Source organism: Phalacrocorax aristotelis, chromosome 1 (assembly GCF_949628215.1).
Source record: "Phalacrocorax aristotelis chromosome 1, bGulAri2.1, whole genome shotgun sequence".
Classification (NCBI taxonomy): domain Eukaryota; kingdom Metazoa; phylum Chordata; class Aves; order Suliformes; family Phalacrocoracidae; genus Phalacrocorax; species Phalacrocorax aristotelis.
The window spans coordinates 68,016,326-68,033,416 of record NC_134276.1 but is presented as its reverse complement, the minus strand read 5'-3'; the positions used below and the strand labels follow the sequence as shown (position 1 = coordinate 68,033,416).

The following is a 17,091-nucleotide window of genomic DNA, read 5'->3' as shown; positions in this document are numbered from 1 at the left end:
TATATGCCAAATTTCCAGCAGTCCCAAAACTTGACAGCGAACTAGAAACAACCTTAATTAGAAATATTACAGCATTCATGGAGGGTATCCTATCGAATCACAATAAGATATTAACAGTTTGTTAAAGTAATGTTGGAGTGTTTCTCTTTTCTTTTTTAGACCTCATTGTCCTTCTTTTTTCAACTTTCTTGCCGGATGTCACACTCTCTCCTTCTGATTTGTAAATAAACAGATAATGAACTGCAAGCTATTTGTGGACCCAATTTATTCTGAACTTAAGGTATACCAGTACCAAAAAACATCCCACAACCAAACACACAGATACAGAACTGAAAGGTGGTAGAGGATCTAAAAGCTGCAAGATGCTTCAGAAAATAAGACAAATTCTTAGACCCCTGTTTCAAAGGCTTACCTTGCTGTCTAGGCTTTTCATGGTTAACAAATCTAGGGTTTTTAGGGAATGGCCTGTAGGTGAAATGAAATAGAGGCAGACATGGATGCGAGTATCATGGTAGCTAAATAAAGAACGTTTAATTTTCAGTTCTTCCTGCAGATAGGCTTCAAATTGTGCATCTATATAATCCACTATTGGCTGATAGCTGTAAGAAATAAAATTCAACAACCAGAGATTAGCCACTCCTAAAAAGAGCCAGACTAAGAAAGGGATTCCTCCTGCATTGTTTTGTGGATTTTTGCTTTACATGTGAAAAGGCTGCTCAAGTATCTACCCACTACAGCACAAAATTAAAGGTACAGAGTAATTTTAACTTCTGAAAGGCTACTCAAAAAAGAATTGTGTGCCTAATACAGATAAAATATTTCCTAACTACTATTAGTGAAAAAAAGCTACATAAAGTTAGTTATGATTATAACCGATCTTCCCACACGATGTTTTATAAATTTTTGCAATCAAGCCGTGCAACTGCAGGACTCTCAGATACAAGGAAGATACAAGAAACTAGACACAATACAAGAAAAGAAAGAACATGCAATTACCAGCGCCAAGAAATAGGACCTCCTTTATCTTCTGAAGATGAAGTACTGTACATGAGAGAGCTCTTAAACAATAGACAAAAATTGAAAAGGAGGAATGTAAGAGAAGAATATAAATCTCATTTGCAGTAAGTACAGTTAAGTATACTTTATCCTACTTAAAACCAGATTATAATCTGCTTTCTAAAAGAAAGTGTTGCTGTATGTACAAGCAGTGTGCCCTTACATTTCTGCTACTACACAAAGTTTATAAGCCAGATCAGATGCTATCAAAATTCAGAAGTAGCTGTTGCAAGATTAAAAGAAAGCTCCTATACCACACATCAAAAAGTCTAATGTCTATACTAATAGCTACTTGCATCTCATTAATCCAAGTCACTAGCAGTAGCTATTTTCCAGTCATACCATAAACCATAGCTCTCACAATAACCTTAATGCGACTCTCTAACTTTCATCTATAATTACCACCATTTAGGCACTCATATAGAACAAAGGATTGATAAAATTCTTTACAGTAAAGGTGACAGAAACAAAATCTGCTGAGAGACAGTTCAGTATTTTAAAATCTTCAATTAATAAAATCAGGCTCAAAAAAAAGTTCTGAAAGACACTAGCGTGGCACCTCTACATCTTTGGATTAAGCTGTCCAACATAAAAACCAAAGCCCCTCAGTAACCCACGCGATGTTCCTTCCAGTTTAAGGTCTTCAATATGTTCCAATAAAATTGTTAAAAACCCTATAGATCTACCCTATGTAATCTACAGTACCTTATAACCTGTTTGGTTGTTTTAAAAGTCTCCTGTTGACCTTCTATCTGCTTTCCTCCACCCCAGAAGAAACTCTGGTCACTATTTTATGCACATTTTATTTACATACATTTATAAAAGATTGTATCACAAAGAAAGGGGCAGAGTCCATATGATTTCTCAAATAATTTCCTAGACCAGAAAAAAAACCATGTTTACTTTGGTACACAGAGAACACAGTTAACCAAACATTTGGAACATATGTAAGACAAATCACAGTATCACAGGTTGGAAGAAAGCCCCAAGAAAAACCAACTTGCAAGTGAAGACCAAAACTTCTGCATACCACAGCACCAAGAGGGCACTTACCTATCTTCTTTGTTTATCTGGTCACCAAATCCCACTGTATTTACAATCGTCAGCTTCAAAAGAACATTACTTTCTTGGAGTTCATAAGTCTGGGCTCTAAGTCCCACATTTGGCAGAAAATGCGCTGACACAGGGTCATCAAAACTGGTGTTAAACAAACTGTTGATCAAGGTTGATTTCCCAATTCCAGTTTCACCTAAAGCCAAACAGAAGGGTTGGGGAGGACATTTTGCACATCAAATAAATACCTGCTAAGCACAGAAAATGTTATCACAGCAACTCAACAAATTTACGCAAAAACTTGTCAACTGATTTCTCCAAGCCAAAGGGTCGCCTGCATTCCTTTTTCATATTGAACACTAAATATCCTGTAGTTCCTTTTTTCATACAGATAAGAGACAGTTATGTGTTAACGAGTAATAAGCAGAACAGTCTCTTGACACATTGGTTTCTTTAAAAGTACAAACTAATTTCCTACAGATTTTAAAAAGCTAAGTAACTAGCTGTGAAACCATGGGGTTCAACACAGTGTTTTTATGAATAAGGGTAAAACACTAGAGCAAACATTTTGATGAGTATCGACATACTTCGGCAGCACCACCTTGGAATTTTAGGATGTTTTGATCCGAAGCTCTTTGTTACAGTAAAAATTGAGTGTACCCCTGTTTACTCAAAAGAATCCAAGAAGCTGCCCATAAATAAATGCATGGCATCCATTTTCAACATTTTTGGTCTTCATATTGTTTATGAAAACGCCAATATATAAAAACAAAGGATGGATACAAATAAGCAAAGCTGGGGGAAGGGGTGGTATGATAGTTCATGTTTAACATCGAAGAAAGTTTAACATTGCAACTGGATTTAAATTTTAGTCACTTCCTAAGAATGGGTATACTACTAAAGCCTTAAACCACCCAGATACTACTCACCAATGCAAAGAATGTTGAAGCAGAAGCCCTGCTCGATGGATTTTTTAACCAGTTGATCAGGTAAACTACTAAAACCAACATGCCCAGACAAGGATACAGTGTGACAGCCATCATTTTGCTACAGAAAAATATTTTAAAAATATGTTAGTGAAGTGAGTTGCAAAGCAATTAGCAATGGCAACAAAGGAACTCTAGTAGTAAGCTAGAACTCATTCCTCATGGTTTACATGAAACCAAGAAAAGCAAAAGTCTGAAAAAAGATCTGTCAAATCAACTTTATTCCATGATTGAGAAAACATTTAAATTTACTTTACAGAATCATTGGCAGGCTCAAAGTGAAGTCCATGTTTTGAAAAACAAAACCAAAAACAAACCCACCCAAACAAAAACAAAAAAACCCAAACCAAACCTAAAACAAAACGAGACAAGTCCAACTGGAAATGCAAACTGAAAAATGTAGACAGAAACAGGTCACGGTTCACTCTTAAAATGAAGAAAAAAAATTTTAAAAACATTTAATAGGCCAAATTCAAAATAGAGACCATAATCACAGGACGGTGTATGTTGTCCGTGAGAACTCATTCAGAGTAGCTGGAACTGAAACTGTTATTTACAGAAAATAATATATTATCTACACACCAGAACCCTAAGATTTAATATTATATATATAATTAGAAATGTCTAGAGGTGCATGTTCCTTTTCAAACATCAGCTAGCAATCTAGCATCAGGAGATCAAGGCAATGAGCATACTAAAAATGCATAAGATTAAAAGGAAATATCTTGGTTCATTCCAACGAACTGTATTTTTAAACAAATATTCCATATCAAAAATGTAAACAGTGACAGGTCCATGCTATTCTTTCTCTTATGTTTCCAATCCACATGCCATTACTGGTTCATGGGAACACATATAGCTAACATAGGAAAACTTTTATTTAACACTTACAAGCCCATAAAAGTGCCAATGTTTAACAGGTACACATAGCAAGTTCCAGAATTCTTGTAGCTAAAAGGATACGGACATTCCTCACAGTAAATACTCATCCTCTTCTTGTTTTGCACAGGACTTCTTGTGTGGGACTACAGACTGCACTAACTCTCATTTTAGGCTAGTATAATCAGATAACTATGTTTTAGACTAATATAAGGAGGAAAATGTGTAAGCAAAGTGAACAATTTAAAGAGAAAATATGACATCTTGGGGCTATTAAAAAAATAAATGTTCATTCAAAGTACATCTGAAAAATTTCTCAAGGTATTCTAGCATATGGAAATTACTATTAAAAGGGGCCGAGAAACACTGAGAACTGTCACTATCCTGTCCATTTAAATACAAGTGTATCTGAGACAGAGTGGAGGCACATCTAACAACTGTAGTTAGTGTCTCATACTGAAACCACCTCTACCACCACCAGTATAAGACAGTTCCTCTAAAACAAACCATTAAGCCTCCACATCAAAATGCAGTGCAAGAGGCTCAGCACAACTGTAGAAGGGGAGCCTTCCCTCTTCATATCATCAGCCTAAATCCAAACCATTCTGGGCTACTCTCAAAATCCCCCCATAGCCATTTGTTACTCTCCAACAAAAAACCCTAGCAGAAAGAACTTTATTCCCTTCCAGTCCACTTGGATTTCAGAGGACAAACCACTGATGCCCACAACCTTACTGACTGTTTCCAGAGGTCATTAGAGTAACTACGATGCCATCCACATAGACTATGTCAGGATAAAAATGCATTTAGCTGAGGAAACTGGTATTACAGCTGTATTTGCTGTACAAAACTAAGTGCAGAAATAGACGACTGGAGTCCTCATAGGCATTAACTCCATAACTTCATTTTCACAGGGAAGGAAGAGATTAATTACAATTTAACAATTAAACTCAAGAGTTTACTGTTTTCTGGAAACAAAAATCAACAATAATTAATCCTTCTGCTGTTATATTGGCTGTTTATCACTGAAAATTTGACAAGTTTCTGTGTGAAACAGAGGACAATGAGAAACAATAAACATGCAAAACAAGGTGCCTTCTCTGTTCTTTGCTTAGAAAGCTATGGCTGTGCTTGTAACTCAACAGACATCTGGCTGTATCACTACTTAAAAATTCAGATCAGATGTCCAAGATAGTTAATTTCTTTGTACATCTAAGTTTCTCATGGATATGTATTGCAGTCAGGAAAGACGGTAACAGTTTCTGCAATAAATATTTATGCAATTGCCAAGATATTCTGAGACATCTCAAATTTGCTGATATTTTAAGACATCATATTTAATCTTCCTTCAGTACAGAAACGTTAATTTAATGACACTACACAGGAGTGAAAACTAAAACCATTTTGCTGGAAATGTAAATATATAAAAGTACACAGCAAGTTCTATGTCATTTCAGACACAAGACAAAAAATGTAACCAAGACAGATAAGTCCTGCTAAGTTGTAGAAACAGATTACAGAACCTAGTGCTTAGAAGAATTTCTGCAACAGAGAAATTGTGTTTCTTCAGCGCTGTCCTGAGAGGGGCGGGGGGGAAGAGACATATCATCTTCACATTGTGCATGCAGAGATGACACAAAGATATTAGCTGAGATAATAAAGGGAAAGACTAAGAGAGCAAGAACATGAATTTCATTCACCCCACATGTAATTTAGCACCTTAACCACATGATCACTCTTTCTAGTTCTGCCAGAGGTAATGACATGGTAAATCAAAAAAACTAACAACCACCCCTCAAAACCTCATACATTCACCAACTGAGTGTGACCCAACAATGAGAATGTCAGCAGGGGAACACACAGGATAGGGGAGAACAAGAATTTCAAGCACAAATAATACTACTTCTGTCGTTCATGAGAACACATTTTAATGTCTTGTCTTACGGTTCTTGTTTTGAAGACTGGCAAACAAGGATGAGCAGAAAGAGATAATTCAGGGTCTTAAAACCCATTTTTTACAGAGAAACAGTACAGAAGCATAGCCTATGTATGTTCTTTCAAGAAAATGGCCAGAGTTGATTTGATCACAGTACATATATCGAGGAGATTTCTGGTAGTGTGCACACACATACAAAACCCAATACTATATTAATAGCAAAATTTGAAAAGCTAGAGACAGAAAGGTGTAGAATCTATTTCTATTTTAAATACATATATAATTTTTAAGGGATTTTAACTGCTATTAAGCTGCTCAGTTAGTTGCCCCAGGACAATACAGAGTCTTCAGGAACCAGCTTCACCAAAAGTGCTGTAAAAAAAGCTCTTCATTTAGAGTACAAAACTTTCAAGAAATGTTGTGCAGCTCAACTTGAGACATTCTCAGTCACGCTGATTTAGAAGCATACATTCTTGCATGTTGATACTTCTGTTCTCCACACAACAAGTATCACAGGACTGACAGCTGCTGTTCCCATTTGGAGACTCACCTCCCTCCACCTTCCTTACGCAAGTACTGTTTTCTGAACCCATTCCATCTGACATCATGCGGAGCATTCTCTTAATAGAAAAGCAATAGCCTATGTTTTTCCCCCTGAAATTTTCCAAGGGCATCATCACATATCTCACCCTCAGTGCCATCACCACATATAGCTTCACTCTGTTATGGCTAACAAATAGAGAAATTAAATCCACAAAACTTCTTCTCAAAGAAATGATATACCATCCAGGTGAAAAACAAGTTACTACCATATCATCAGTTTAGAAAAATGGTGACAACTCCAAAATTAAGAAGTACAAACCATGCTGAAAGCAATTAAGTCACCAGATTAGCCAGTCTTTTCAAATTAGTATCCACTGGATGGAGCAGCTAAATTATGCTTGAAGACAGCATCTCATCCAACTTTATTCAGTGAATAACTCAAAGCTTGTAATCTGAATGCTACAACAGCTGTAATACTCCTGTAAATAATTCCTGTTTCTGACTGCTTTCTCAGAACGCATACTTTCATCAAAACAGCACAAAATATAGATCGCTTGAGATGGTCCAAATCATCTGAATTTCTGCAAATTCAGTTAATCAAAGATATTGGTTTATATAAAGTCATCTTGCCCTTTAGTAACAGTGTGCAAAGGAAAATCATTGCCTGAAACAAAAGTAACATTTAAAAATTGGGTTGTTTTTCTTCCAGAAACAAACTAAAAAAATCAGTTATCTTTTAAATTCACCACCTATTTTAGGCTAAAACTGCACAACACTGGGACGTTCTACAGCAAAAGCTGAGTCTCAGACTACATCTCTCTGTACCTCTCTGCATAAGCTTCCTGCAGAAGCAGACTTGCAGTCCAGGCAAATTACTAGCTTGCCACTCTGCTTGTAGAGATGACTGAAATTTGCCCTCCGAAGCTCAAAGGAAAAAATAATTAGTGTTCAGGTGCTTAGGCAGGAGGTGAGAATCCTGCCAGGCGCAGACAGCTCCTCAGGGCTATGAGGGCTGCTGCCACAAGGGTGGGCAACAACACATTAACGTGCCCACGGACACCCCAAACATGGCTCAGAGCCCCGAGTTTTCCACTGTCAGGAACAGGTGTGGACATTCATTAATCCAGTAAATATCAGTGTTGCTATTGCCGCCTAATACATGAGGTAAGCAGGAAACTGAACGGATTTTGAAAGAGAGTAGAAAAATACCTTGCATTTTTGGGTAGTCAAAATCTAAAATGTAGACGTGTGGTGTAGGCATGCATACCATTGACATCTCTTGACGTCGATACATGTGTGAGAGAGATACAGAGAACAGACAGGATGAGTAGAGGGAACAGAAAAGAAACCTTGGCAAAAACAGACGGAAGAAAACAGAAAATATATGAGGATGAGGCAGAAAAAACCCAAAGAAAAGTCCATGAAGATGCAGAGTAAGGAAGTTAAAAATTACATGGAATTAACACATCAGTCTATTCTATAAAATAAAAAGAAACACACAGGAGTCAAGTATGGAACAAAACATTCCCCCCAAAAGGTGTGTAGAAAAAAAGTATTGTCCAAAAGACGATTGAATGAAAACTCATTTGACAATTTCACTCACAGTTATCGGGTAATTTCTGCAGTCTGACAGAAGCAGTAGACAACTTTTAGGGACTGACCTAAACATCATAAGCCCAGAATTCTTCCCTCATCTCTTTCATATGACTTCTTACATAGCATTCCAGTGCACCATTTTCCTTTTCTAGGCCACTTCAACACCCAAGACAGCTGAAGTTGCCTTAAACCATAAGTCACCACAAGATTTCCTTCATGCATGTATATACAGAGAGACATTGGAAGGAAACTAAAAAAATTTTTAAAAAGTGACATTTTTGCCCTACGTCTCTGTCCGAAGAAACTTGAGGCAGGACAGAATCTTCTTGAATGCCCTGAATTCACCGAGGATGGGCAGAGGAAAAAGTGACAGCCTTGTCAAGAGATAACAGGGGCAGGCTGCTACTGAAGACAACTTCTGGACTGCATTTTGAGGTATTTAGGAAAAAACAAACAAGCAGAGACACTTTGCTGGTTTTCCAGTTGTGATGAGGTGATTTCACAGACAGCAGCGCATTCATTTGTAAATGCCACTAAGGCCTCTCTTCACTGACAGGCATTTAAGTAACTTGAAAATCTAGTGCATGCAGTACCTGCTCCTCCGTTGCTGCCTATGGATAGATGGGGCAAGAGGTAGCAGGTGGGGAATCAAGCCGTGATGACAGAAAAGAAACCAGTTCCTCACAGCTAGTACTCCATGTGCCAAGCAAAGGATGATGACGACAGTGCTGGTTCAGACAGGACCGATCAGCTACTTCTACACAGAAGGAGAAAGAGTTCGCTTTTGTGGACCGCACAGAAAGGCCTCTCTTGACCTGTGCATTTTCAAGGAAGGAAAAGCAAAGAAAGAAACTGAAATCTGGTGCTGTGCTCTGAGATGATCTTGACACAGAAAAATACACTGCTATCGGTGATATCACAACTGCAGTCACTTTTGGAAGATATGTACCTCTTTGGCTGTGGTGGCTCAGCTGTGCCTGTTGCAGCTTTGGCACTGTGTTTCCTGAAGAGCAGTCAGACTTCTTCACCCTTGAACACATTAGCCCCTTGTTGTTGATGTTCCTTGTCAGAATGAGAAAGCAATGCCAGTCTTGGATGTGAGAATGGTGGTTGCTATCAGAAGGCCGCTTTCACTGCAGCAAGGATTTTTTTTTTCCCCTCCTTTTTAATTAATCAACAACAAGCACTGTCTGCTGTTGTACAGGGGCAATGGCTGCCAGAACTTTCCCAGAGGACAAATTTTCAAAATTCAGAAGTACTAAATACTTGCATCTCAGATTTTGTGCAGTCTGACTGTAAAGAGATTTACAGAAGGTCAGGCAGCATTCTGAGAGTGATTTTACATCTCTTGTAAAACAACCGAAAACAAAATCTTTCCTAGAATGTGGTGAGAAACACTTCATCAATTATACAGCATGTGTCAGACTAGGAAATGTTATTTGATGTCAATATAAATATATTTTATATCGTCACATTTACATCATTTACATTTACAAACCTAATACAAAATCACCCTCCTCCAGTACAGAACTATGTCATACCTCTGTTTTTACAGTATTCTCTGTCAGGCCTTCCATGTACACGCTTCTCTCTCTTCCCTTACCAAATCTATCTGCTTAGTGGTCCTTCAGTCCTGCCCTCACTCACTTTTCCTGATTTACTGCATCTCTCTACACTCTTCACACGAAACATTAATCAGCAAGATCAGTTTGTATTGTGTTTCCTACTTTGCCTCTTAGGTTCTTTTCTTTCTACATCTTTATGGTCTCCTGTGAGAGCCAGGCTGTGAAGTACTGATTCTCCACCTCACTATATATACATATTATGTATGAAGAGAGGAAACTTATATAAAGTTAATGCATTGCACTACATTATACTGCAGCTGCAAAGGATTTGTACAGGCCTGAAAGAGAGTATGTGTGAAATGGGCAGGAGCCCCAACAAGAAAGCAAGCAATGCTCAACAGTCAAGTTGTGAGCAAGCAGGGGAACATGAATGAAGCCCTTTCACTCTTGGCCTGAGGTTGGCCAGCACATGGTTGGGCCCTGGGATGGCTCTAACAATGGCCCCACAAATAACTCTTTCAGCACCCAAACTCAATGCAGCCCCTCTTCCTTCTCTCGCTCCCGTGCCTCTCTCTCGGGCATCCTGTTGAGAAGCGGAGCAAGACACTGCCCCAGATGAAAACCACTCCAAGGAAAGAAAACTTCAAAGGAGTAAGAGCTGTTTTCCCATTTTTCAGTTCATGGGACAGCTTCAGGAACAGCTCCACTGGTGTAACTGAGGTGTAAGAGCACAGCAGCAGGAATGAGCCAAGAACTGACAGAGTCAGGTACTTTACCTTCCTGCTACCAGAAAATGCAAAAGTAGCTAACTACACGGCTGGGGTGGAAGATTTTCCCCCCAATTCCTCTCACGCCACGTTACTTCTAGAACCCGTCTGTGCTTTGTATTGCTGAGATGTAAAACATGGCAGAAAACTCGAGTGATAAATGAATTGCTTTATTCCGTGCTCAAAAAGGGAACTAATGCTCCAGCACTAACGCATGGATGGGTTCAATGCCTTCAAAGCATAAAGCTGCCGGCTTTACCGTTATGCACTAGAAAAGCATTTCTTCGACAGCCGAGATTCAGCGCTACAACCTATGACTGGAAGTGGGCCGTAAGCTGCGGTGAGTCCTCTTAAAGGCGACACCTGAAAACCAGGCCCTTCAACGACAAGGTTTTTTAAAAGCCTGGCAAATCCGGGAGGCAAACGCCGTGCCAAGGCTCCGCTTCACTCGCCGACCTAAAGCCCGCACTCCCCGCCGAGCCCCGCGCTGAGGCCGACCCAGGAGGGACCCGGTGCCGCCCTCCGACCCCCTTCGCCGGCACCGCTCGGTACCGGCGGCGCTTCCACCGCCCCGCACGGTATCACCGCCGGCCGCCCTCCCTCCCCCCCGGTGTCGATGCTGCCGGGCCCGTCCCCTCAGCCGCGCCGGGGTGACACCTACCACCGGGTACCGCCGGCGCAGGGGCTCTCCAACAGCCACCACCACGGCTAACGGCCGGCGAAGCTCCCCTCCCGGCTCCCTCACAGCGGAGGGAACTTACCGGCTGCCGACCGGGACTGGAAGTGGCCATAGCCCCGCCAGGCGAGGCAGGGAACGGCGCGGACGGAGCGGCCGCCGAGGGCAGAGGGCGCGCACCCACCCGCCGCCGTGACGGGGCGCTCTCGGCCGCCGGCTGAGGCGGTGTCACGCGCGAGCGCGCGAGCGCGCGGGCGGGCGGGCGGAGCCACGGCGGCCCCACGCGGGGAGGGGCCGGTGACCGCCCCGCTGCCGCTGAGGCGGGCGCTGGCGGCGGTGGAGCGACCGCGCCGGCCCCTCCCGGCCGGAGGGTGGCGCGGCCCCGCCGCCACCGCCGCGGCAGTGATTGCCGGGGAATGCCGCCGCCCGGAGGAGGGGCTCGGGCAGCAGCGGCTCCGCAGCAGCGAGGAGCAGCGGCGCGACGCGATGGGTCAGGGGCGGTGATGGAGGAACCGGGGGAGCTGCGGCAAGAGTCGGTGGTGCGGTTCCTGGCGGCGCGGGGCGGGCGGGCGCCCAACGCCGAGCTGCTGGAGCATTTCCGGGACTGGGTCAGCCCCCCGGAGCCCGGCCGCCGCGCCGCCGCCCGCCACCGCTTCAAGGAGGTGGTCAACGCCGTGGCCACCGTGCGCCAGGAGCCCGGCACCGGCGTCAAGTACGTGCACCTCCGCCGCCGGTACTGCGCCCCGGAGCCTGCCGCCGCCCCCCTGAGCCCCGGGGAGGAGGCGGCGGCAGCGGCGGACAACGCGGAGCGGCCGAGCCCGCCGCCCTCCCCGCGGGCAGGCGCTGAGGGGGCGCCGCCGCCGCCCCTACCACCACCACCGCCGGCAGCGAGCGACGATGCCGGCAGCCGCCCTCAGCCGGCGGGGCGGCGGGGCGAGCCGCCCCGGCCGAGCCCGGTGGCGTGCGGAGGCCAGCGGAAGGGGTCCCGGCGGGGGCCGCTGCCCGGGCGCGGCGGAGGCGGCGAGGAGGCTAGGGTAGCGGCGGGCCCGGGGCGGCCGCCGCCGCCGCCTCCTCCTCCTCCTCCTCCTCCTCCTCCTCCTCCTCCTCCTCCTCCGGCGGTGGAGGGGGCGGCGGGTGCGGCGGGGGTCGCCCCCGGGGCGGCGGCGCAAGGGGGCGGCCGCAGGAGCCTGCGGGAGGCAGCGCGGGGCGGCTCGCCCCAGCTGAAACGCGGCGCCCCACCCGGGGGGACCCGCGGTCGCGACTCGGACAGCGCCTCGGTGGCCTCGTCGTCCGCCGAGGAGGAGGGGAGCACCACTGGCGCCGTGGCTCTGGACCCCCTGGAGCACGCCTGGATGTTGTCGGCCTCGGACGGGCGGTGGGAGAGCTTGGAGGGGCTGCTGAGCTGTGAGCCGGCGCTGCTCTGCAAGCGGGACTTCATCACCGGCTTCACGGTGCTGCACTGGGCTGCCAAGCACGGGCGGCAGGAGCTGCTGGCCACGCTGGTCAACTTTGCCCAGCGGCACCAGCTGCCCGTAGACATCAATGCCCGCACCAGTGGTGGGCACACCGCGCTGCACATAGCCGCCATGCACGGCCACGCCGAAGTTGTGAAGCTGCTGGTAGGAGCGTATGACGCTGATGTGGACATCCGCGACTACAGCGGGCGTAAGGCTGCGCAGTACCTGCACCAGGGCACCTCGGGGGATATGCGGAGCCTTGTGGGGGCCCTGGAGGAGGAGGAGGAGGAGGAAGGGGCTGCTGGCAATGGGAGTGGGCGCTGGAGGCTCTCCAAGGTGTTGCCCTCCAACCTCATGAGCTACCGGCTCTCCCACCACCACCACCACCACCATCACAGCGCTGGGGAGGAAGCTGAGGGCACTGAAGGGGCAGCGGTGCCAGGCAAGGGCAAGGAGATGACCAGGAAAGCCTCCAGCAGCGGGCGGATGAAGCCTCGGCTTAATAAGATCCGCTTCAGGACTCAGATCATCCACAACACGCCCTCCTTTCGCGGTGACACCGAAGAAGAAGAGCACGAGGAGAAATCCCTGAAAGCATCATTCAAGCTCAGGCCGAAGTCCAATGTCTTTGGATAAGGCCAGGGAGCAGGAGGTCTGGGAGGTGGGGGCGTGGACCAAAGTGCCCTAGGGTGTAGCGCAGAAGGTGAGGCAGGTACAAGTGGCTGCTCATCTAGACTCATGTACTCCAGGGAGATGGGTCCCGAGTATCTTCCTTTAGCTCAGCTCGGTGGGGTCAGTGAGCCCAGTGGGTCGATGGGGCTCTGGTGGCTCGCGACTCCTGAGAGCAGTTGCTTTGGCTGGGCCCTCAGTGCTGAAATGAGAGGCAGTGGGTGCACTGGCAAATGCTGGGGTGTTCAAAAGCTCTGCTCCTTCCTCTCTAAAGGCAGGCTTCGGGATCGAAAACCTGTGTTAGTGGATCTGCTAGCATTAGCGAGTTGAGTGGGGGAAAGAAAAGTGCAAACGCTGTACTCTTATATTTTCAACTGGTACTATAAACTACTTTTAACCAACTTGCTCTGTCAGAACACCTCAGTAATATGCAAGTATACTTCTAAGTTTCTCTTTAACAGCAATACCACCTGGCACAATGTGGAGTTGGGTACCCAAAATGAGACGGTAGATAACAGTTTACTCTCAGAATCCAAGCTTCAGTCCAGCAAAGACTTGAGCCTATGTTGACTTTATGCATTGAGATTTGCCTCATTTGACATCGTGAATATATTAAAAAAAAATCCATTGCACTGCAAGCAATGAATGAAGTTAACCACGTGCACAAGTCTCTGTCATCTGAGGTACTACTGAGCTTGCTTATTGCTGTTGGAATACTAATACAAGATAATGGAAGCAAAGAGTCTTTTTATATATTTGGTATCTTATGTCTTCTCTTAGGCAAAGCAATTTTATTTTAATCACTGTGAATTCTCAAGTGCCAGACCTAGCACAGCTCCAGTTATTGAGTCTGGTCAATTCTTGTTAATGTTGTTTGTGTAACTCACTGCATTTAAAATCAGAAAGTTGTGTTGTATGTGCTACCTGTGGAAGTCGTTCTCTTTTAGAAAAGAGCACAGACACCATTGCATGAAATCCTCATGAGACTCTAATGTGGTCCTGTAATGCAATAGCTACAGGTCAGTGTTCGCTAGTAACTTGTGTGCCAACCCCTTCAACTGACTTTGTGCAGAAATAGGGAAGAAAAAAAAAAAAAAGGGTGAGGAAAGGTGAATTCACACACAACTCTGAAACTCTATCCCTGTTTATCATCCTGAGTGAAACCAGTATAATGCCATATTCTGGCTAAGTGACAGCAATGGTATTTGAGTTCGTTTAAGCCTATATTTCTAGAGAAGTGATAACCAAGGCTTTGAACTGTTGTTCAACAAGCTAGTAAGTCTTAATCTGATTGATGAGCCTATCCGTCTGCTAAAGCTTTCAGAAACCTTGAATCTTGTTTCTCTGCTTTAAAGGTAGCAATTCCAGTGAAATCTAGGAGGCAGATCTGTATCCAGACTCGGCTTTCCTTAAGAATGAGGTATTGAGCTGACCCTGGATCCTGAATGCTGCTCAAGGTAGAAGCTCATCTGTGCTTAAAAGCTAAGGTACGGCCAATTTCAGTGCAACGTTTGTCAAAGCATGTTTCAAGTTGGCTTCCTCAGAATGTATGTGCATGTCTGGCTGGTAACTAACCAAAAGTGACAGGCTTTGGCATGTTAAAATCCAAATTTGAGACACTGATTAAATGCATGCCACAAGCTCTAGAACACCTCACAGGGAAGCTGCTGCTGGGAGTTGTGCACTTTCAGAGTTACAGCTGTCTGTAGCTGTTGCTGGTGGTTTACGTTTCTTGTAGCGACAGAGGAAGGGACTGCTGGCAATTCATTGGTTTCAGTCTTCCCGTGTGGATAAATTACCAACTTCTGCACTTCGTGTCAAAACCTAATAAATGACAGTATTTGCATAGACAGGCATGCAAGCAACTGTTAACTATTTCTGGGAAAAGTTACGTGAAAAAGAAATTGAATCTCTGCATAGGTGCTGGTCATTACTTCTGTGCAAAAGACTAGAAATTATACAGAGGTTCAGTTTTCGTTTATAATTTATAAGCTCTATTATTATAGATTCCATGTGCCTTCCTTTTGGGTTGGTTGCCACAAATGTGATGGATAAAATCAGTCTTGCAAAGCACGTTGTCTTTACATCTGTGGGACAGGACCAGAAATTTCCCCTCAGCCCTTCCCATTCAAGCTGTAAACTTGTACAAATATGGGGTGTCTGAAAGCGGGGCAGGGAAATACTAATCATTTGAATTGTACTGTAGAGCTAATGCTTTTGTAACAGAGAAAATAGTTAAATGCCTAAGTCTTAAACTTCCTCCACTGTGGAAGATAAATAGCTTTTTGGACTTCTGTAGAAAGGAAGCTTTCTGACTGAACACTTTCAACATGAGCCTTCTTTGGCACGGCCACTTCTGAATTGACCGCGTATTCCATGCAACTACCTATGCCCAAACCTTATTAAACTAACTTTCTGCTTCGAGAGTTTATAGTTCTTTCACATGAACTGTTGGGTGAAGTGTTTATCTCTTCATGTGCAAATAACAGAGAATTGCGCAAAAATACTGAGTCTTAGTTAGCTGTTGGGGTCTGAGGAAATAGTTTGAGAATTTCAATGCTTTGGGATTTGGACTGCAGCACACTTTGGATCTTAAAAGACTAACTGGAATATAGTTTTATCTTGCATAATACAGTTGAAAAAGGGTAAAAAATGCCTCATTTATAACTTAGTATTTGAAGTATCAAAGTGAAACGGTTAGTCCACTTATACTGTTTAGCTCTCAATTAATGAAATTTCACCATAATGGTCCAAAGGTCTTTGCAAGGTGGGGTGCAACAGAGCAAACATCTCTGTTGGTGTTTGACATGTATTGACAAATGGCTAGATAACCACTAGTGTCTGTCTGCGCTATGGGACTAAAGCACTTTGATTTCACATTATGACTTTGTCACATTCCACATGGTTACTTTTTACAACATGAGCTAAAACTTAAGTTTTGTTTCGAGATAGGAAAGGCTCGATGCCTTGTTTTAGAATATTTACAGTCTAAAGGTACTCTTGAGTCAAATATTTTGGATACGTTGCCTAGAAAGATGTGAATTTGAAATAAAGTTGTATGGTACAGAAAACTGGAGCACTTACTGGTGTCTTTTTAACGGTATGCTTGAAGTTACTGAATGCGTTTGTTCACTTTTTATGATGGTGTGTAAGGCAGCGAGACTGTAATGTAAACATTTGATATCGTTTATTGTATCTAACGTTTGAACTATTTTAGAGGTCTGGAAGCCTGTCAGTTTTTAGTAATGCAACTTTTTATGGGTGTCTTTCTGAATTTATGAGTTAAGAATCTGTAAGCTTTAGTTTTACTGAAATAAAAAGAGCCCATGAATTGTTTATGCTTGAATCGACTTCTGTACACTTAGGTGCTACTTGCATATTGGCTGATACAACTATGTACCAGTTTGCCTTTTTTAGTCATGAAGATGTCTGATATTGTCTAACACTGGAAGAGTAAGACGTGGAAAAAATACAGTTGGGTTGTTAGCAAGACAGTAACATTTTTCTTTGGCAGTTACTGTCTAATAGCTCATGTCAAAGTAAATCGCAACAATTTTTTATTTCTTTTTTTTTTTAACAGAAGTATGTCTAAATAAGGGCCTGGAAGAGTGGCATTGCTTATCTTAAAATAGCATCCTGACCTTATTTTTATGCAACTAAATATCTCTGACTCTGGGAAGATGAATATTAGTTTTGGTCACTACGTAAAGGTCAATACCTAATTAAAAAAGGTTTAGGATTAAGGCGTTTTGTAATGTGTCTTAACTACAGCTGGCAGCTTCTGTAAAGGAAAGTTTCATTACATTACCAAGCTAGACTGTAGGATTTGGTATATCTAAACGTTCTTGGAAGCTCTTACCTTACCAAAATATATGTTAAATCTAGTAAACCTCATGCTGCTGGTAACT

The 17,091-nt window shown here is 43.7% G+C and overlaps 2 protein-coding genes across 11 annotated transcripts in view; one reads left to right on the top strand and one right to left on the bottom strand.

The window, feature by feature from the left end:
- SEPTIN10 (septin 10) overlaps positions 1-11,281 on the bottom strand; it is a 31,150-nt gene extending 19,869 nt beyond the window's left edge. For 3 of the 10 annotated variants that reach the window (XR_012660407.1, XM_075091868.1, XM_075091886.1), the window contains exons 1-4: positions 11,143-11,245; positions 3,039-3,156; positions 2,110-2,305; positions 413-599 (exon numbers count right to left, since the gene is read on the bottom strand). Coding sequence is in view for 9 of the 10 variants with exons in the window: in XM_075091868.1 (XP_074947969.1) it covers positions 413-599; positions 2,110-2,305; positions 3,039-3,156; positions 11,143-11,172 (531 nt within the window). In the remaining variant the exon portion in view is untranslated. Of the gene's footprint in view, positions 1-412; positions 600-996; positions 1,059-2,109; positions 2,306-3,038; positions 3,157-8,642; positions 8,807-11,042 lie in introns of all 10 variants that reach the window. The other 7 variants (XM_075091911.1, XM_075091921.1, XM_075091878.1 and 4 more) reach the window with 7 other exon arrangements.
- Positions 11,282-11,362: 81 nt separating this feature from the next.
- Positions 11,363-16,519, top strand: SOWAHC (sosondowah ankyrin repeat domain family member C). Its single transcript, XM_075091855.1, has one exon. It carries the CDS (start codon positions 11,474-11,476, stop codon positions 13,148-13,150), a length of 1,677 nt encoding a protein of 558 aa, XP_074947956.1. The 5' UTR covers positions 11,363-11,473; the 3' UTR covers positions 13,151-16,519.
- Positions 16,520-17,091: the final 572 nt, after the last annotated feature.